General features: G+C 33.8%; 1 protein-coding gene across 4 annotated transcripts; it reads left to right on the top strand.

The window, feature by feature from the left end:
• Nucleotides 1-11901: 11901 nt before the first annotated feature.
• On the top strand, nucleotides 11902-15109 carry LOC131644143 (GDP-mannose 3,5-epimerase-like). Of its 4 annotated transcripts, none has more exons than XM_058914559.1 (7): nucleotides 11902-12066; nucleotides 12838-13252; nucleotides 13356-13452; nucleotides 13551-13680; nucleotides 13794-13926; nucleotides 14297-14504; nucleotides 14648-15109. In XM_058914559.1, exons 1-7 carry the CDS (start codon nucleotides 11961-11963, stop codon nucleotides 14807-14809), a joined length of 1251 nt encoding a protein of 416 aa, XP_058770542.1. In that variant the 5' UTR covers nucleotides 11902-11960; the 3' UTR covers nucleotides 14810-15109. The 4 variants fall into 4 exon arrangements, with proteins under 4 accessions (XP_058770542.1, XP_058770543.1, XP_058770545.1 ...); XM_058914560.1 differs by having other exon boundaries at nucleotides 12029-12066; nucleotides 12842-13252; XM_058914562.1 differs by lacking the exon at nucleotides 11902-12066 and adding an exon at nucleotides 12130-12344 and having other exon boundaries at nucleotides 12842-13252.
• Nucleotides 15110-21473: the final 6364 nt, after the last annotated feature.

Genomic DNA, 21473 nt, shown 5'->3' with positions numbered 1-21473 from the left:
AGACGATCATATAAGCTTCTGCCTTCAGAGAATTCATAGCTTCTGCTTTCTGCTTCCGTTGGACAGCTTCAGAACTTGAATTTCTTTGATCTTCAGAACATTCACAGCTTCTGACTTCTGCTTCCATTCAGGACAGCTCCAGAACTTGAATTTCTTTGATCTTCAGAACATTCACAGCTTCTGACTTCTGCTTCCATTCAGGACAGCTTCAGAACTTTGAATTTCTGGATCTTTTGGAGCATTCACATCTTCTGATTTCTGCTTCCCTCGGATAGCTTCAGAACTTTGAATGTCTACCAATCATCACTTCATGCTAGATTTGTATCAGAACATTGTTGAATGTACCAGAGCATCATCTGAGCATCTCTACATCCTGAAATGTTACAGAACAAAAACTAAACGACAAAAGTCAGCATGAACGAGTTAGAACATAAAATGTATATTCAAATACATGATATGTATCAGAGCCAAATGTATCAGAGCATTTAGGCTAAAAACGTGTATCAGAGCAAATAATGTATCAGTATCAGAGCAAATAGAATTTTGTCATAACAGGATAGACAATGATATTCGAATTCTATTATCAGTGCTTCTGATTCATTCTTCTTTCTTGCTTCTGATCTCTGAAGCTTGACAGCGCTCAGCTTGCTTCAGTTTCCAAGAGCTTATTCCTTTTACAGAATAACACTTCTTATGGTTTTGCTTCTAGTGTTTGCTTCTGAAGATTCACTTCACTTCTTTGTACCTGCAAAACACTTAAAACATATAGAACTTGCAGTTCTTGTTAGTGAATGTGTGGGAGCCTTTACCCAGCAACTGATAGATTTAATCAAATCATTTATCATTTATCTTCTCCCCCTTTTTGTCATATCATCAAAAAATAGAAAAGATTCAGATGAATAAAGCAGAACACATGGAGGAAGAAGATGATTTCATTAAGGTTCAACCAAAAGGTACAAAAGTACAGGATGAAAGAAAAGAAAATCAGATGCACAGAAACAAAACAGATGCAAAAGAAAAGAGAGAAACAACATAGACTCAAACTAAGATGGCCCTAGTCTTGACAAGATCTTGGCCAGCATCTGTTTAACATCATTGTTGTGTCCTTCTTGCCTCTCAATGAAAGCATCATACTTCTCATTGAGTGAGCTTTGCTCATCCTGTCTCCTCTGAATTTCTTCTAGAGTCCTTGCGAGACGAGAAGGTTCATCAAGAGAAGTTTCACCGCTTTCAACCACAGGAATGACATGTTGATCTGCAGCTTCCATAGAAGTATCATTTGCTGGGATATCCTCAACAGGGTCTGATTTAGCAACATGATCTTCAGCATCTGCTTCTTGCATAGAAGCATCTCCATACTCTGCAGCAGGAATTTCAGAGTCTCCATTCTCTAGAGCCTGAAGAATGGCAGCTAAATTCCTGGGAGCAGAAGGGCCTTCAACTTCTGGTGGGTCAACAACTTCTGGAATGACCAAGCTAGGGTCTTTCTTAGAAGGGTTTTCCCTCAGAAAGTCAAAGAGAGTCTTGAAGTCTCCTAGCAGAACAGGATACTCAGGAATCCAGAGAACCATGTCCCTGCATGGGTTTGCTTCCATTGCAGCAGCCAGTCTCAATACTTCCAATTCATCCACAAAGGGCTTCTCCTCAGCAGCAACACAATTTCTGAGAGGATGATAGTATTTACCATTATCTTCCTCCAGAAGGCAACCAGGGTAACCAGGGGCAGCAACCACTAGTCTTTTCTGAACTCCCATTGCTTCTACTTGGAAATCCTTGCGAAATCTTCTCCAGAGATTTTTTGTAGAAACATCATCCAGACCATTTAGGAATGCATCCTTCAGAAGGTCTAGACTGCTAATCACCTCATGTCTGAAGAGTTCCAGGAAAGTAGAAGGTTCCGGTTCAGGCGGATTGAAGGTGAATTTGTAGTCAGGATAGAGAAGACAGTAGGGTTGGGATTTTCTGGTAGGTAATGGATGGGATAAAGAAGATGGAGGTGCGGTGGTTGAGGAGGAGGGAATATCTGAGAGAATGATTGATGATGTTGGAGTGTCAGATGGAATGAATTTAGGAGAGGGTGGAATATTTGTAAAGGGGATTGGTGAGGAGAAATTATCAGAAGGAGTTGGTGGAAGAATGCTTAACGGTGTGGGGTTTAGAATGGGAGAGGAGGAGGATGATGGAGAAGGATTTGGTAGAGTGAAGTTTACTTTTGGTTCAGATGGAGGTGATTGGAAAGATGGTTTAGGGACAGAAGGAGGTGGAGTAAGGACATTTCTGGAGATTTGTACAGAAGAAGAAGAAGAAGATCTGGTTCTGCGAAAGGAATCTCTGATCCTTTTATCTCTTCGTTCTTTAGAGTCCACCTTGTCAGGATCATAGGTGACCCTCAACTTCTTGGCTCTTTCAGCCTCATCTTCTTCAGCCTTTCTTTTTAACCTTGCCTGTCGTTCCTTCTTATCCTTCTTCAGAATATCCTCTTTAGACGGAAGTACTCTGCCACGGATCCAAGCAGGATCAACATCCGATTGCTTCCTCACGCAATCTTCCAAGTAAAACTTGACAACTTGATCAAGTTCTTTATGAAACAGAGAGATGAACCCTTTAACAGCAATTCTTCTAGACAGAATGTCAGGAAAGCTCGTGCACATAACAGGTACATTCTTAATGACTTCCAGTCCGAACAGATCAACACCATTGAAGATGGGACCTTGAGTTACTCCAAGAAAATGCGAGGCATTACGATTTCTGATGGAGTCCACCACTTTGCTTTCAATCAGAATGTCTGAAATCATCCTTCCGAAAGGAATGGTTGTTCTTGGAATATGAGGATACTTCGCCCTTTCATCTTCTCTTGACTCAAAGATAGAGGTTTTCAGATTCTCAAATAGAATATGGGAGATGTTGATCTCTATCCTTTTTCCAATGCAGGAGAGAGTATACTTGTGAGTCGGACTGATGTAGGAGGAGCAGCGCATCTTTTTTCTATGGTAAAGAGAACCCAGAATAATCTCAGCCCATACTTTATAAAAAGGCTTTAAGTTGCCCGTAAAATGAGAGTCAGTTCCAACAACCGTAGAGATTTGTTTTTCAACTGAAGTCCAGTCAACTGTATGGGGTTGAAACTCAGACCAACCTTCTTCATCATCAAGATTGTACAGCTTTCTGATGAGTTTCTCAGTGATAGTCACTTCATGCCCTAGCACGAATGAGATGATGGCAGTTGGGGTAACTGTTGCATGTACCCAAAATTCCTTTACAAGTTCAGGATAAATTGGATCAACCAATCTATCAAGATATTTAGACCATCCTTGCTCAAAGATTCTTGCATCACACTGAAAGCCATTTGCTTTAAGGTTGTTGACGTCCACAGCCGATTCACATAGAACTTCTAGTTCTTTCGTGGGTATTAAGCAAGTTTTCAACGGAGCATCATTTTTGCTTAAACGGTTCTGTGTGGAAGTGATACTATCTTTAGAGATTGATGAACGAGGAGATGGATTCATTATGATAATGCCTTGAGATCAAATCAAGAACTAGGGTTTGAAGAGAGATGCAACAAGGTGAATGCACAAAAGAGAGAGAGAGAAAAAAAATGGGAATGAAGATGAAGCGGGTTATTTAAAAGATTTAAAAAAGAAATCATTATGCATTTAATGAGAAATGACATTAGGAGAGAGAACACAGTAAATGAAATGATTTAATACAGTTACCTAGGTCGGCGTCTTTTCAACTGCACGCTTTGTACTAACCGTACAGATACGTGTTCACCATCAGATAATAGATGACAGCTGTAGATATCAGAGAGATTTTACGCCTTCAAATTCTGATCACTGCTTCTGAGTTGATCAAGTTTCTCTTCTGGAAATACTCCTTCTGAAGTGTGCTGATATAAGTCTGAATGATCTTCTGATCCATTACTTCAGATGTACACAGCTTCTGGAGGATTACTACACTGTTCTTCAGCTTCTGATAAGACAAAACTGTATCTGCAGAAATTCTTAAGCTCTTTGTTTCATCAGAAACAAGTTTATCATCAAAACAGATGTTTATAGATTTGTCCACAATCAATGTTTCAATGTTGTATGTTCTGTAGCATTTAGAGCATTCAGAATAATCAAGAATGAAACATCAATGCTTTAGAGACAAACAAAACTGATGGATCCAAGACTAATAAACTTTCTTTTCTGAATTCCTACAAACATAGTTTCTTCAACAGATTTAAGAACCAGAACTTGAGAGACAATCTTTCTTCCCTTCAAGTGTTGAGACCAACTTGAATCCAGGTGTCAAGTCATGTTGAATGTTGTCTTCTTTGTTATCAGGAGAATCTGCAAAAGAAATAATCTTTTTCTTTGGTACCCACATCTTCTTGGGTCCTTTCTTGTTAGATTTTCTCAAGTTCTGTTTGAACTTGGATTTAACATTGTAAGCAATAGGAGGAACAGCATGATAATTGTTAATGTGAGTTCCATGATATTTCCTAGGTTGTGTCACATGCTTCTTAGTGTGTGTAATGTGAAAACTTTGTGCATGTGAAGTGTGCCTAATATCATGTGAGTGGCCATACTTGAACTGATCATACAATGGCTTGTATGTAATTTTCATTTCATCAACAGGTTCAAGTTTGTATGGGGTTTCACCCTCATAACCAATGCCAACTCTTTTGTTTCCAGAAACGGCATATATCATAGAAGCTAGCTGACTTCTGCCAATACTTCTAGATAAGAACTTCCTGAAACTTAAATCATATTCCTTCAGAATATGGTTTAGACTGGGAGTGGATTTTTCTGAATCAGAAGGAGATCCAACATTATTGGATAGTTTTAGAAGTTTTTCTTTTAATTCAGAATTCTCCAATTCAAGCCTCTTTGTTTCAAATTCAAATAGCTTTTTCAGCTTTTTGTATTTAATACAAATCTGAGACTTGGATTCCAGAAGTTCAGTTAATCCGGAAACTAACTCATCTCTAGTAAGTTCAGAAAATACCTCTTCAGAATCTGATTCTGATGTAGATTCTGATCCGTCATCTTCTGTCGCCATCAGCGCACAGTTGGCCTGCTCATCTTCTGAATCATCTTCTGACTCATCCCAGGTTGCCATAAGACCTTTCTTCTTATGAGCCTTTTTCTTGGGACTTTCCTTCAGAAGATTTGGACATTCATTCTTGTAGTGTCCAGGCTCATTGCATTCATAGCACATGACCTTCTTCTTGTCAAATCTTCTTTCATCAGAAGATTCTCCACGTTCAAATTTCCTTGAACTTCTGAAGCCTCTGAACTTCCTTTGCTTGGTCTTCCAGAGTTGATTTAGCCTTCTGGAAATCATGGACAGTTCATCTTCTTCTTCAGATTCTGATTCTTCAGGATCTTCTTCTCTGGCCTGAAAAGCGTTAGTGCATTTCTTGATATTTGATTTTAATGCAATAGACTTACCTTTCTTTTGAGGCTCATTTGCGTCCAGCTCTATTTCATGACTTCTCAAGGCGCTGATAAGCTCTTCCAGAGAAACTTCATTCAGATTCTTTGCAATCTTGAATGCAGTCACCATAGGACCCCATCTTCTGGGTAAGCTTCTGATGATCTTCTTCACATGATCAGCCTTGGTGTATCCTTTGTCAAGAACTCTCAATCCAGCAGTAAGAGTTTGAAATCTCGAAAACATCTTTTCAATGTCTTCATCATCCTCCATCTTGAAGGCTTCATACTTCTGGATTAAGGCAAGAGCTTTTGTCTCCTTGACTTGAGCATTTCCTTCATGAGTCATTTTCAAGGACTCATATATGTCATAGGCCGTTTCCCTGTTAGATATCTTCTCATACTCAGCATGAGAGATAGCATTCAGCAAAACAGTTCTACATTTATGATGATTCCTGAAAAGCTTCTTTTGATCATCATTCATTTCTTGCCTTGACAGCTTTACGCCTCTGGCATTTACAGGATGTTTGTAACCATCCATCAGAAGATCCCATAGATCACCATCTAGACCCAGAAAGTAACTTTCCAGTTTATCTTTCCAGTATTCAAAGTTTTCACCATCAAATACCGGCGGTCTAGTATAACCATTGTTACCATTGTATTGCTCAGCAGAGCCAGATGTAGATGCAGGTGTAGGTATAGTCCTTTCACTTTCATCAACCATCTTTTAAATGAAGCGTTTTTCTCTTCCTGAATCTTTTCTAAACACGGTTAAGTGCTTGCACCTTAGAACCGGCGCTCTGATGCCAATTGAAGGATAGAAAAACACTTAGAAAGGGGGGGATTGAATAAGTGTGACTTTAAATCTTGGACGATAAAAATAAATGCACAAATATTTTTATCTTCTACTAGCAGTCCTTCTACTAATGATAGGTTTCTTACTCTTATTGATAGAGTAATTTCTCAAAAATGATTTGTTAAAATAACTTTAGTTATTAATAGAACGTTTATTTTAGAAAATGAAGTTGCCCTTATTGATAGCGGCGTTGACCTTAATTGTCTACACGAAGGAATTGTTCCTACCAAGTATTATACGAAAACCACTCAAACCCTTGCTCAGGCTAGTGGTGACAAATTAACGATTAATTATAAATTACCTAATACATATGTCTGTAATCAAGATATTTGTTTACCTACCCATTTCATCTTAGTTAAAAACATGACTCATAGAGTTATTCTAGGAACTCCTTTTTTAAATAGCATCATGCCTTTAATTAATGTAGACACTAAAGGCATCACTACCATGATTAATGGTAAAACCGTTACTTTTGAATTTATTACTGACCCTCATATTAAAATGCTTAATGAAGTTAAAAGTATTCTCTTAAATAAAGAAAAACAACTAGGTTTTCTTAAAGAGGAAGTTAGTTTATTAAATATTAATGAACAACTTAATAAAAATTAAATAAAAGAACAAATCAAATTGATTGAGCAACAATTTAAAAAAGAAGTGTCCAATGATTTACCAAATGCTTTTTGGGATAGAAAGAAACATGTTATTTCTTTACCTCTTGATGACTTTAATGAAAGTCAGATTCCCATCAAAGCTAGGTCAGCTCAAATGAACCATGAGTATTTGGAGCTATGCAAAAAAGAGATAGAATCTCTTTTAGAGAAAAAACTAATAAGAAAATCCAAATCTCCTTGGAGTTGCACAACTTTTTATGTTAATAATGCCGCTGAAAAGGAACGTGGGGTCCCTAGACTTGTTATTAATTACAAGCCTCTTAATAAAGTGTTAAGATGGATTAGGTATCCTATTCTTAATAAAAAATACCTTTTAGATGGATTAAACAATGCCTTAATCTTCTCTAAGTTTGATATGAAATCTGGTTATTGATAAATTCAGATTAATGAATCTGATAAGTATAAAACATCCTTTACTGTGCCTTTTGGACATTATGAATGGAGTGTCCTTCCTTTTGGCCTTAAAAATGCCCCTTCTGAATTTCAAAATATTATGAATGATATTTTTAATCCTTATACAAAATTTATAATTGTTTATATTGGTGATGTTATAGTTTTTTCTAAAACTATAGATCAGCATATTAAACATTTGAAAATATTTAAAGGATTAATTAAACATAATAGATTAGTTATATCTGCTCCTAAAATAAAACTTTTTCAAACAAAAGCTATATTTTTAGGTCATGAAATTGACCAAGGAACAATAAGTCCTATTCAAAGAAGTATTGAATTTGCTTCAAAATTCCTCAATATTATTACAGATAAAAAACAATTACAAAGATTTCTTGGTAGTCTTAATTATATAGCAGATTATTATAAAAATCTTGCTAAAGATACTGCCATATTAGATGCTAGGCTTAGAAAAAATCATGGCCCTTGGACTAATGAACATTCTCAGGCAGTCCACAGAATTAAAAATAAGGTTAAATGTTTGCCTTGTTTATCTCTTGCTAATCCTAAGTATTTCAAAATTGTTGAAACTGATGCTTCAGACTTAGGCTATGGAGGAATCCTTAAACAAGTTATACCTGATACATCAAAAGAAGTTTTGGTCAGATTCACTTATGGGAAATGGAATCCTACTCAATCTAAATATTCTACTATCAAGAAAGAAATGCTTTCTATTATAAAATGTATTTCAAAATTTCAAGATGATCTTCTTAATAAGAAATTCTTATTAAAAATTGATTGCAGCTCAGCTAAATCAATTATTGAAAAAGATGTTAAAAATCTTGTTACTAAGCAAATTTTTGCTAGCTGGCAATCTCAGTTATCTATGTTTGAATTTGATATTCAAGACATTAAAGGTGAAAATAATTCACTTGCTGACTACCTAACTCGTGAATTTTTGCAGGGAAAAAAATGATGACCCCATATATGGGAACATGCCGCGGTTATGGCCGTGGTGGAAGAGGGAGTAACAATATGTTACCCCAACCCGAATCAAACATTCCTCTAATAGGGGATTGGACTATAGTTTACAAAGGGATAAAAATGCAACAATTACCTGCATCTTCATCAAAAAAGGAAGATACTGCTTCCTCCTCTAATAAAAATACATCCTACAAGGAAGTTGCGGTTAATAACCCATCTCAAGAACAAATGGATTATTTAGAAAATCCAGTAACAGAAAAAATCATGTATGTTGATGAAGAAGATATTAAGATAAATCCAAATGATGGATGGTCTATCATAACGAGATACCTCGAATCGAGAGGATATCCAGGTCTTCATGGAAAATCTAGGCCTCACATAGAGATTCTTTTGACTGTTACCGAATCGGTAACAATTACTCACCACTACCAGAACAATAATCTTGAAAGTTTTTTAAATTTTATTAATATATAAATATATTATAGTCGATACTTTTTTTTTTAAATTATAAAAAAATTCTTATGCAAAATTAGTAGTTTCAACAAAAAAATAGAAGATATTTTATCAACATTAATATATATTTTATATTTATCAACAAGAAAATAAGTGTGTGTACAATTATGTGAAACATGTTCTATATGATTATGCTATGTTTCATTGAATACATATAAGACAAGAACACTGCTTAAAAAATAAGAACAATCTTCTATAGAATCTCTGATACTTACTTGGGTACAATTTCAACCCATTTTCTGTCCTTGATATGGTGAATCCAAGTCTTCATGGAAAATCTAGGCCTCACCTAGAGATTCTTTTGACTGTTACCGAATCGGTAACAATTACTCACCACTACCAGAACAATAATCATGAAAGTTTTATAAACTTCAGTAAATGCCATATTAATAAAATCTTGTTACCAAGAGAATGGGGTCTTAACCCAAATGGTGAAAAAGTAATAAGAATTGATGAAGGAAAGTATATCTACTTTAATTACTGGGACTATGTCCAAGCTTTTACTTAAGCTTTTTATTATCAAAATGCTAAGAACAAGCATTCTTGGTTTTTCTCTATTAATCCAGAAATGATTAATAAACCCGTACCAAATTGGTTTTACGAATGGTGGACTAAATTTGGACCGTCTTTGGAAATATTACCCAAAGAATTACTTTATCTATACAATCCCTGGTGTGATAATAGTCCACTTATTGTAAATATTTTATCTGATAATTTAATCACAGGACAATGTCCATTTTGGTTCTTTACCAAATTTCAGATTCCTTGGATATGGAGATGGTCTATCACCATATCTCAAGATAAATTCAACATACCCATTTTAGAAAGAAATTTCTTCTATAAATGGTGGAACAAGATGAGCTCTGAAGAAATCCAGAATAAAATTATTCTGATTCAAGCAGCTATAGCTGAAGATCAAAATAATAAAGTCAAAGAGCAAAGCTCCCAACAAATGTCTATGGGAAATTTAAAGAACTTCTTCCAGAGAAAATATCCCAATGAATCGGAAGAAGTAATTATGGTTAGAGCTTTGGACCATATGAAAAACCAATTCTTCTCCACTTTTCCAACTAAAGCATCAAAAGATGAGAATTCATCTATGAAGACTAGCTCTTCTATGGGATCAATGGATTCCAACAACTTTGATTGTTTAGCAGGAGAAGCCCAAGCAGAGGACCCTACTGCTGAAGATTTTTGGGATGCAATGATTCAATCTATGGCCCAAAAAGCAAAAGACAAAGCAAAGAGATAATAGAATCTCAAGATAGAGAGAAATGGACAAGTGAGAATCTTATCTTGTCTACCATTTCAAAAAACAATAAATAATTCCAAAAGTTAAGAATCTTATCTTATTGGAAAAAACGATGCCAAAGACAAAAGCAAAGATAAGAAAGAATCTTATCTTGGAAGAAGGCCCATGCAAGCATCTTTTCTTGGCCCATGTAAGCATCTTTTCTTGGAATAGTGAAAGAATATTTTCTGCTTTTGTAAGAAAGTTTGTTTTATAGTGAATTATTATTGTAACGATGGGGCCCAATGTGTACCCGGCATTAATAATTCATCTTTGTTTGTTGTAACCGGCTATCATAGGTATCTCTTACCAGCTTAAATAGTAAGCCTTTGTATCCCTATATAAAGGAAATTTCTTTTCTTTTGTAAGCATACCATTTTAATAATATAACAAAGTTTTTATATATGCTCTATCTTCAATCTACCTTATTCCTCTAAATTACTTAAATTTCCGATCCTGCTTCTGCTGTTACACTTCTGGTATCATATATATATATATATATATATATATATATATATATATATATATATATATATATAATGGGGATCAATTTACTTTAAAAATAGTTTTTTTAACTTACTCTAAATCATATCTTTTAAATTGAATCTAATATAATAGTTAATTAAGTAAAAATGTTAATTAACTATTAGATTATATTCAATTTAAAGGCTGCGATTTGGAATAAGATAAAAAAATTACTCAAGTTAATTCCCACTTTTATATATATATATATATATATATATATATATATATATATATATATATATATATATATATATATATATATATATATATATATATATATATCACCACGTGCAGAATCAAAAATACAATTTTGCCATGAGTCACCACGTGCAGAATTTAAAATACAATTTTGTCATGAGTCACTTTATCACATGCAAAATCTAAAATACGATTTTACCATGAGTCACTTTATTCTTTTTTTGGACTCAACGTTTGAGTGCTAGTTTATACATCCGCCTTCGTACAACCGCATAAGAGATTTACACCAGTGTGTTAGAAGTCCACCTCATTGGACTACCAACAATTCTGATCCCAAACGGAACAAAAGTATTTATACGAGTGACCACTTAATACAAATATTTTAAGAGGTTCTCACTTACCTGTCCGAATTCTACCGTATGTTTTCCCATTGGCACAATTAGAAATCAAATCTTCAACTAAATGATTAAGAGATAAAAATATTTACCATTTATGCTATTTATGTACTTTGGTTAAGTGTAATTGAATATTTAAACCACAAACTAATACATTTTATCCTATCAATAACCAATTGGATTTAAAATTTTTGGTATCATTAGTTAAACATAAAAGGTGTAGTACGTTTTTTGTGGCAATTAATTTCCTCCATAATTTCTTTTACCACTCTACTATTAATTTAATTTTTAAAGTATCATTCTCTCTATAATAAAATAAGTTTTTTTATCTACTCAAATAATATTTTTTTTAAGTATGTATAATATGTCAATTTAATATTTGTTAAGATATGTTAAGAGACTCGATTCTTAGATTTTTATTCAAAAAATTTATATATTTATACATCTTAATATGTCAATTTTATATGTCAATTTAATATGTCAATTTAACCCAGCACCAGTGAAGAAAATGAACAAGCCAAATTGGATTAAAAGTTAGTACGGCGAGGAAAGACGAAAGGAGTCATTTTTATACCTTCAACTTCATTGTTGGAGCCCAGTCAAGTTTCTCTCTGATAAGTGTATTGTCTGTTACGATCACGAACACCCTCGGGGCCAGAAATGTGATGTATAGGAGTTTTCTTGTCATCAAAACCAAGGACGATCTCAGCCATCTCATTCATGCTGACCATTTCATCACTTCCAATATTTACAGGCTCACGGAAGTCGGGATTTCGTCAGTCTAAATACAAGAATAGACCAAAATGTCAGGTCTTCCAATATTTATGTAAGTTGGAATATGTGCCACTTGAAAATGATGTGTGGAAAGTTAGGGTGTAGGTTGCAGTGTCATAATTTTGGTGTAGATATAGCATTGCTCCAGATAGATACATAGCTAGCTCTACCCATTTACGTTGCAACAAAATAACGAAACCAGTGGCCCTCACTTCTCTTCTATATATACCTATATCATTTCCCATCAATCCATCCTTTCTCACACCATTCCCTTTCCCTCTCTCTCCATACATTATCACTATCTCTTCTCTTTCATTTACCTCTCCTCAGGTTAGTTCCTCAATTTCAATTTTTTGTCTAATTATTTACTTAATTACTATCAATTATACTTCACTTTAGGGTTTAACCTTTGAATTATTAAGGCTTTGTCTTCATAAATCTCATGTAAAAGTCTTCACCGTCAATCTTCTGTTTTCGATTTGTTTTTTTTTTTTTTGTTTCTCATTTGTTTTACTCTCACCAATTATCATTCCAATTATTTATAATAATTTTATTCTAGTTTAGAATAATTGGATGCTTCTATGACTTCATTTCTTTTAATCATGTGCCTGCATGTGTTGTATTACATTTTTTTCTTTCTTTCAAATAGTCTGGCGGCTGAAATTAGTCGTGCCAGTGTATCTGATGTCTCTGTACTACTATCAATTAAGTTGGTTTAAGGGAGTGTTTTGTATTGCATTCTACTGTATTATATTTGATTGTTTATGAAGCATATCTAATTGTGTTTTTAATTTAATTAGGATTAATACAATTTTTAATTCAGGTAGAATGGGAAGTACTGGAAAAACTAACTACGGAGAATACACCTATGAGAATCTTGAGAGGGAGCCTTACTGGCCATCAGAGAAGCTGAAAATTTCCATCACTGGTGCTGGTGGTTTTATCGCGTCGCATTTAGCGCGGCGTCTTAAGAAAGAGGGGCATTACATTATTGCTTCTGATTGGAAGAAAAATGAGCACATGACTGAGGATATGTTCTGTGATGAGTTCCATCTTGTTGATCTTAGGGTCATGGATAACTGCCTTACGGTTACGAAAGGGGTTGACCATGTTTTCAATCTTGCTGCGGATATGGGCGGGATGGGGTTTATTCAGTCGAATCATTCGGTTATTATGTATAACAATACTATGATTAGCTTTAACATGATTGAGGCTGCTAGGATTAATGGCATTAAGAGGTTAGTATTTTGTACATTGTGTTTTTGGATCTATAACCAATGAAATATTTGTGATGTTGTGTCGGTTATTCATGCCAATTGCGAAAAACTGTTTTTTTTTCAGGTTCTTTTATGCCTCTAGTGCTTGTATCTACCCTGAATTTAAACAGTTGGAAACTAATAATGTGAGCTTGAAGGAGTCGGATGCATGGCCTGCTGAGGTTTGTCGGCGATCCTTTTTGGTTGTTTGATGAATGTGGGTTCTTTAATTTTACATCATGATTGAGACTAATGAGTTCTATTTGATGAGTTTGTTTAGCCACAAGATGCGTATGGGCTAGAGAAGCTTGCAACAGAGGAGATATGCAAGCATTATAACAAAGATTTTGGAATTGAGTGCCGCATTGGAAGGTTCCATAACATATATGGTCCTTTTGGTACATGGAAAGGTATGTCATTAACTGAACTGTAAATTTCGGTTGTTTCCGAATGAGTAAACTGGTAGATGTTTTTAATTTTGGAGTGCTTTCGGAATTAATGAGTTTGGTGCTTTGTCATACAGGTGGAAGGGAGAAGGCTCCTGCTGCTTTTTGTCGGAAAGCAATCACATCTACTGACAAATTTGAGATGTGGGGAGATGGTTTGCAAACACGATCATTCACATTCATTGATGAGTGTGTTGAAGGTGTACTTAGGTACGTCTTGGCTGATATTCATGTGCTATTTGTTGGGTTTCTCTGTTTGAATTAGAATTTTGAGCTTATGAGTTATGATATTTATGATTGATGTAAACATGACTATTAAAGTAAGCTTTTCATGTTCGAGTTATTCAAAGGGGTCATTAATTTCATTAAAATGTTTCTTTGCAAAATTCGGTTAGCTGACTCAATAACATTATTGGAGTAAATGACTATAAGAGGACTCACTGCTTCTTTGTAATTTAGTATTTGCCTTAATTGGTAGGATAGGAAGTTGATTTGGTGTTAATCAAGTAACTAAACTGTTTCAAGTTAATTCATATTCTATGATAGAAGACTTGACATTTTGATCTATTGTTGTGTTTAGACTGACTAAATCCGACTTCCGTGAGCCGGTAAATATTGGAAGTGATGAAATGGTCAGCATGAATGAGATGGCTGAGATCGTTCTTGGTTTTGACGACAAGAAAACTCCTATACATCACATTCCTGGCCCAGAGGGTGTTCGTGGTCGTAACTCAGACAATACACTTATCAAAGAGAAACTTGGCTGGGCTCCAACAATGAAGTTGAAGGTATAAAAATGATTCCTTTCTTCTTTCTTGTGTCTTACTTTCTTTTTATCAAATTTGGCTTGTTCATTTTCTTCGGAAAAGAGTAATGAATTGTTTAGGATTCCGCATATTCTTACAGAAACATCTAAATTCTGGTTTTGTAGGATGGACTGAGGATTACTTACATCTGGATTAAGGAACAGCTTGAGAAGGAATCGGCTAAAGGTATCGACACATCAGGATATGGATCATCAAAAGTGGTGCAAACCCAAGCTCCAGTGCAGTTAGGCTCACTTAGGGCAGCAGATGGCAAAGAAAGTAGTTAATTCATGGCAGTAGCAGTCAAGTTAATGTTTCAGGAAAAGAGTTGGCTTCATATTGCAGATTAATAAAGGCCTGTGGTCATGGTTATTAGCTGTTCGCAGGTTATTTATGCGTAGATCGGAATCTTCGATGCTTGTTGTATTTCATATCGCTATTTTTATAGCACTTGTCGGTGCTTGAAGTGGTTTACTGCACTAGAAGTTGTAAACCATTTCTTTTTAGTCTTAGCCTTTGGTTAATAAGCGGACAATTGTTTTCTGCCTTGTGATTTCTGAAGTTCAATGTAATTCATTTTCATGTTATTTCTGAATGTTTTGGTATATTAGTATATGTAGTGTGGAATTTATGTATCATTTTGGCAAAAAGTTTGTGTTGATCTTCTCACCATCCTCCCGATTCGATCTCCTCACCATCCTCGAACCATGCTCCGGCACTTTCCTCCACTGTGTCACGACCATGCTGTATTACGCCAACCCTGGTTTTTTATGGTTTTGTATTGTTTAAGAATGATTGGTGTCACTTAAATTCCTCTAATGCTGAACCTCATAAGAACTAGTGTTCAAAATCTTGTTAAAAACTGTTTTGGAGATTGTCTTATTCTCAAGCACTTCAAAGTGCTTCTTTTTTCCAGTTTTTCTAAAACTATACTATAAAGTTACAACTTTGGATTTGAAAATAAAAAGACTGATGTTCAATTTCTACACTTGAAGGAATGCAATGCAATGTTGAAGAAAGAATAAGTTATTAATTTAGTTTTTAGGTAACATCTAAAATGAGGGAGCATTTAAGTCCCTCATGGGTGTACCACTACTAAAATACCATTAGATCTATTGAAACAATCTAAAGGTTCAAATTTTTTTAAATCAAAGAAGTAACAACAATGTCTTCCCCTATCCAATCATCACCCCTTAATATTTTTCCTAGTGAAACCTTTATTGATGGCACAAAGAGGAGAAGCATTTCCAAATTCAATAAAACTAGGTGATCTTTTCCATTCCGTTAGCCATTTTTTCTATCCCTATTAAAATTCTTATTAATATTATGTGAGAGGAAAGATGTAAGTTATTACTGATACTTTTTTAGAGAAATATTCATCATAACAATTTACAATGTTCTTCCCCTCTCTCTATCATCTTTCTTCATTGTCTCTCTTTGCTCATTTCTTTCGATGTGTAAATGATTTATTTTTTATATTTAATGAGAAAGAAATTGATCAGAGATCAAAAAATAAAACAAACATGATTAGTTTTTTATATTTAATGAGAAACAAATTGATCAGAGATAAAAAATAAAACAAAGAGAAGAAACTTAGAATTAACTTATAAGGAAATTTTAAATGGGTCTCAAAATTTAAAAAGGAAAAATAAAAATCTAAGAACCACACCATGAAAATGTTTAGAGGACAGTGGTAGGGGGATAACGAGGAGGTTAACAAGAAGAAGAAAAAGGAAAAAGTAACCGTAAAAGAAAAGGAAGAATTCGGTACCAGCAGACATAGGTGTTACCTTTTTTATTTTAACAAATCTGAATCCTTAAATTAATTTAAAAGATCTAATGGTATATTATTAGTAGTACATTGGTGAGGGACTTAATTGCTCCCTCATTCTAGAATTCACCTAGTTTTTAAACTATGGTTTTTTATTAAATTACATCATAAACTATATAAATATAATAAATAAAATATATAAATATATAAATTTTTTGAATAAAAATCTGTGAATCTAGTCTCTAGCATCTTAACAGATATTAAAAACCCGTGATTTGCTGCATTCGCGCAGTAAAGCATCAACAATTCATTACATTAAATTTTCTTCTTCTCAAAGGCGTCCATTTTTATTCCTAGCTTTGTATTAAATAGTTTAACCAATAGATAATTATCACTTGTATAGTTTTTATCGGCTTATAGTTCTCTTGTATATACATAAATATTGTACACACATTTGTAAATTATCCAAGAGTTCAATTCAATATCGATTCAGTTGCTGCTCTATTGGTTGATTGTAACAAACTTTGTTACTTCTTCTTCTACCTTTGACACCTTTCATTGGAGGTATGCTTGTATGCTTCAACCTTAATATGGTATCAAGCTTTACAAGTAGATCTGGTAGCCATTGTTATTCTTCTTTTCCTCTATCTACATCGCAGAGCGTTATCTTCTTGAACTTGATTCTTGACCTCAAGTTCACCTTTTCTTCTTTTGTGCAATTTGCTATTTTTGTATATTTCTTTTTTTTCTGCGATCTATTATCAATGGCGTACCAATAATTCACTCATATTTCAACGAATTCAACTAATCTGTTATATCTTCATCCAAACAAAAATCTTGCATTGGTGCTTGTTTCGTCTCCTCTTGACGACAAGAACTATCATAGTTGGGCTAGGTCAATTCACATTGTATTGATCTCCAAGAACAAGGACAAATTTATTGATGGATCGCTTAGTAAACCACCTATATCAGATCCTCTCTATGCACCATGGATTCGTTGTAACACGATGGTACCCGCTTGGATTCACCGTTCCATCTCTGATTCTATTGCGAAATCGATTCTTTGGATTGATAGTGTCGCAGGTGTTTGGAAAGATTTGCAACTTTAATTCTCTCACAGTGACATCTTCCGCATCTCTGATTTACAAGAAGATATGTACAAGCTTCACCAAGGTAATATTGATGTTTCAAACTACTTTACTCAATTGAAAGTTTTATGGGATGAACTGGATAACTAAAGGCCTATTCTTGCATGTTCATGTGCCATTCCTTGTTCTTGTGGTGCTAATGCTTCTGCTAAACAATACCGTGCACAAGATCAAGTGATTCGCTTCCTTAAAGGTTTGAATGAACCCATTCCAAGTCACATATAATGATGATGAACTCTTTGTCTGACATTGACAAAGCTTTTTTCCTCATTATTCAACAAGAACGTGAACTGAATAGTTCTGCTTCTGTGTTGGTTCAAGCTTATGCTAACCCTGAGGAATTAACTAGAGTTGCTTCTCAAGTTCAAGCCCAATATGGAAACTCTAATGGTAAACTTGGTAACAATGCCTTTAAAGGAAAAACTCAAGGCTCATCTAGAGGCCACAATCGTGTTTGCACACATTGTGGTAGAACTAATCATATAGTGGAAAAATGTTTCCTCAAACATGGTTATCCACCAAGTTTTAAAGGTAAGGGAAAGACTCAAAATTCTCCCCGCAACAATCAATCTAATGCAACAATCAACGTTGTGACAGATGCTTCCCAACATAGTTCACTTGCATCTCCTTATAGTTTCACTCAAGAGCAGTACAACAACATACTTGAATTGCTACAATAATCAAAACATAACTCCCAAGCCAATTCCATATCCTCTTCACCCTTTGTCATGCATTCTCATTCCTCCACCACCAATGGTAAGAATCCTCATCTTTGGATCTTAGACACTGGAGAAACTGACCATATCTCTTATGATATCAATGTTTTTATCAATTGCAAAAACATTATTCATGTCCATGTTAATCTACCTGATGGTTCATACATTGTTGCATCTATGTATGGTAGTGTAGTTATTTCACCTTCCTTGACATTATATCATGTTTTTTACATTCCTAGTTTTCATGTCAACCTCATTTCCATCGGCAAACCTGCTAGTAACAATGATTGTTTTATTTACTTTGGTGCAGATACTTGCCAAATCATGCAGAATCATTCCAAGGAAATGATTGGTACATCTAAGCTCCAAATAGGGTTATATGTTCTTGATGCTACAAGTCAGTCATCTATTTTCAATTTTTTTGTTAATACACCAAGTAATCTTTGACATATAAGGTTAGGCCATGTTTTTGACATAGGCATGAAATCTATTTCACAATTGTTTCCTTTTATACCATGTAAACCTAATAATACTCCTTGTGATTCTTGCCACCTTGGCAAACAAAGAAAGTTAACTTTTCCACATAGTGTATCTAATTCTACTGCTCAATTTGACATTTTACATGCTGATATATGGGGCCCATATTCTACAATTTCCATGTTAGGTCATAAGTATATTTTCTTACTTTGGTAGATGACTATAGTAGATATACTTGGGTAATTTTTCTTAAAACCAAAGATTAAACTAAAACCAATCTTATTCAGTTTGTAGCATACTTAGAAAATCAATTCAACACTTCTCTTAAATGCCTTATGATTAATAATGACATTGAATTCCTAACTTTATCCAATTTTCTCTTATCCAAAAGTATAATTCACCAAACCTCTTGTGTTGAAACTCCCTAACAAAATGGGTGGTTGAAAGAAAACATAAACATATTTTGAATGTGGCTAGATCTTTGTATTTTTATTCTAATATTCCTTTAACCATGTGGAATTTCTCAGTGCTTCATGCTATTCATATCATAGATAAATTACCATCTCAATTGTTAAAATCCAAATTTCCATAAGAACAGTTGTATTCCCATTCACCATCCCTAATCCATTTGAAAGTCTTTGGATGTCTATGTTATGCTACAACCTTACAGACTCACAAACCAAGTTTGACTCTAGAGCTAGAAAATCCATTTTTCTTGGTTTCAAGGATGGTACTAAGGGCTACATCCTATATGACTTACAAGATCATATTGTATTTGTATAAAGAAATGTTATTTTTTATAAAGATTATTTTCCCTTCAAATCTCAACCAAAATCTACTCATATTACTACTAGTGTCACTCCTGTCAATTCTCCTCCTTTTTGAGGATTTTCCTGCACCACAATCTTCCATTAGTACAACTGATATTTCCCTTTCTCTTTAGTCTAGTCCACCTGGTACACCTTCCAGCTCACCTTCCATAGGCCTTAGCTCTACTCCTATTGTAACGCCCCGATAATTTTATTAATTATTTAATTAAATTATTGCAAAATTTAATTATTGTAGGTGTCGAAGTTGGGAATTTTTGGCTTATTACTAAGAAGTATTATTTAAATTGATGGATTGATGAAGTTGTAGAAAATAATATTATAAATGATATTATTTAATTATATGAGAGTAATTAAGTGGACTTAGTTGGTCGTGTCAGAAAAAGTAAAAGTATGCAAATATTATGCCCAATAAGAATATTATTATTATTATTATTATTATTATTATTATTATTATTATTATTATTATTTAGATTAAGTTGAATAAAAAGAAATATTAGGTTTTGGTGGTCAGTAAACAAAGGAAAAGTTTTGAAGGAAGAAAAATAAGGATTGGGAGGAGAAAAAGAGATCGTGGAAAACTTGTTGCGAAGAAAAAGGGCAAAGAGGCAAAGAACAAAGATTCAACCGGTGGAATAGAGCGATCTTCAATCCAAGGTAAGGATGAGGTTCTTGCTCTATAACCGGGTATATGATGAATAGTATGTGGGATTGGGTTGTTGAAATTATTGCCGTATGTGTTTGTGTTGTTGTTGTGATGCGGTAAAATTGATATGGAAAATTGATCCTGTTAATGTTAATTTAATTTGTAAATTTGGTGAGTAATAGGCTATTAAATTAGTAGTATATTTGAGATAATTAAAGGTATTTGACCCTTTTGAAATGGTTTTATTATTACTTGAGTCAGACCATTAACCAATTAAGTTCATAAGAATTGTCAGTAGAGTAAATTAATAGTTGAATATATGTTTGATGAATTAATTATATTATGTTGAAAAGTTGTTATTATAATTTGTTGATGAGTGTTATTATAATATTTTGAAAAGTTGTTATTAATAACTGTTGATGAGTTGCAACTATATTATGTTGAAAAATTGTTATTATAATTTGTTGATGAGTATTATTATAATATGTTGAAAAATTGTTATTATAAATTGTTGATGAGTTGCTGCTATATTATGTTGAAAAGTTGTTATTATAATTTGTTGATGAGTGTTATTATAATATTTTGAAAAGTTGTTATAAATAATTATTGATGAGTTACAACTATATTATGTTGAAAAGTTGTTATTATAATTTGTTGATGAGTATTATTATAATATGTTGAAAAATTGTTATTATATATTGTTGATGAGTTGCTGCTATATTATATTGAAAAGTTGTTATTATAATTTGTTAATGAGTGTTATTATAATATGTTGAAAAGTTGTTATTATAATTTGTTGATGAGTTGCTGCTATATTATGTTGAAAAGTTGTTATTATAATTGTTGATGAGTTGATGTTATAATATGTTGAAAAGTTGTTATTATAATTTGTTGTTAAATTGCCGTTATAATATGTTGAAAAGTTGTTATTATAATTTGTTGATGAGTAAGCTGTTAAATATATTTCGGTAAATAATTAGGTTGTTTGTTGTTGATTAATATTGTTGTAATACGTGGTTGTTGATGTATGTTGTTGTTGACATGTTGATATAAGTTGTAGGCCTTTGGTCAATGTTGAAATCTGATGAGTGTTTTTATTTATTGGCACAGCGTTGAAGAAGTTGTTGAGTTGTTACTACATTGTTGATATTGATGTTGAAATTGTTGTGGATTTGAGTTGATGTGTATTTAAGTTTTGTAGATGATTTCCATTGTTGATGCATTCATAGCATGTCATTATTATGTTGGCCTGAAATTATGGCACCCATGTTGAGCTGAAATTATGGCACCCACGTTGGCCTGGATTGGCAAATTAGCGACGAAGGCTTATGCCTTGATGCCTCTATTAATTGACAAGATTTTTACG

This window comes from Vicia villosa, linkage group LG1 (assembly GCF_029867415.1).
Source record: "Vicia villosa cultivar HV-30 ecotype Madison, WI linkage group LG1, Vvil1.0, whole genome shotgun sequence".
NCBI classification, from domain to species: domain Eukaryota; kingdom Viridiplantae; phylum Streptophyta; class Magnoliopsida; order Fabales; family Fabaceae; genus Vicia; species Vicia villosa.
The sequence above is the reverse complement of the archived record's forward strand: the minus strand, read 5'-3'. Positions and strand labels throughout refer to the sequence as shown.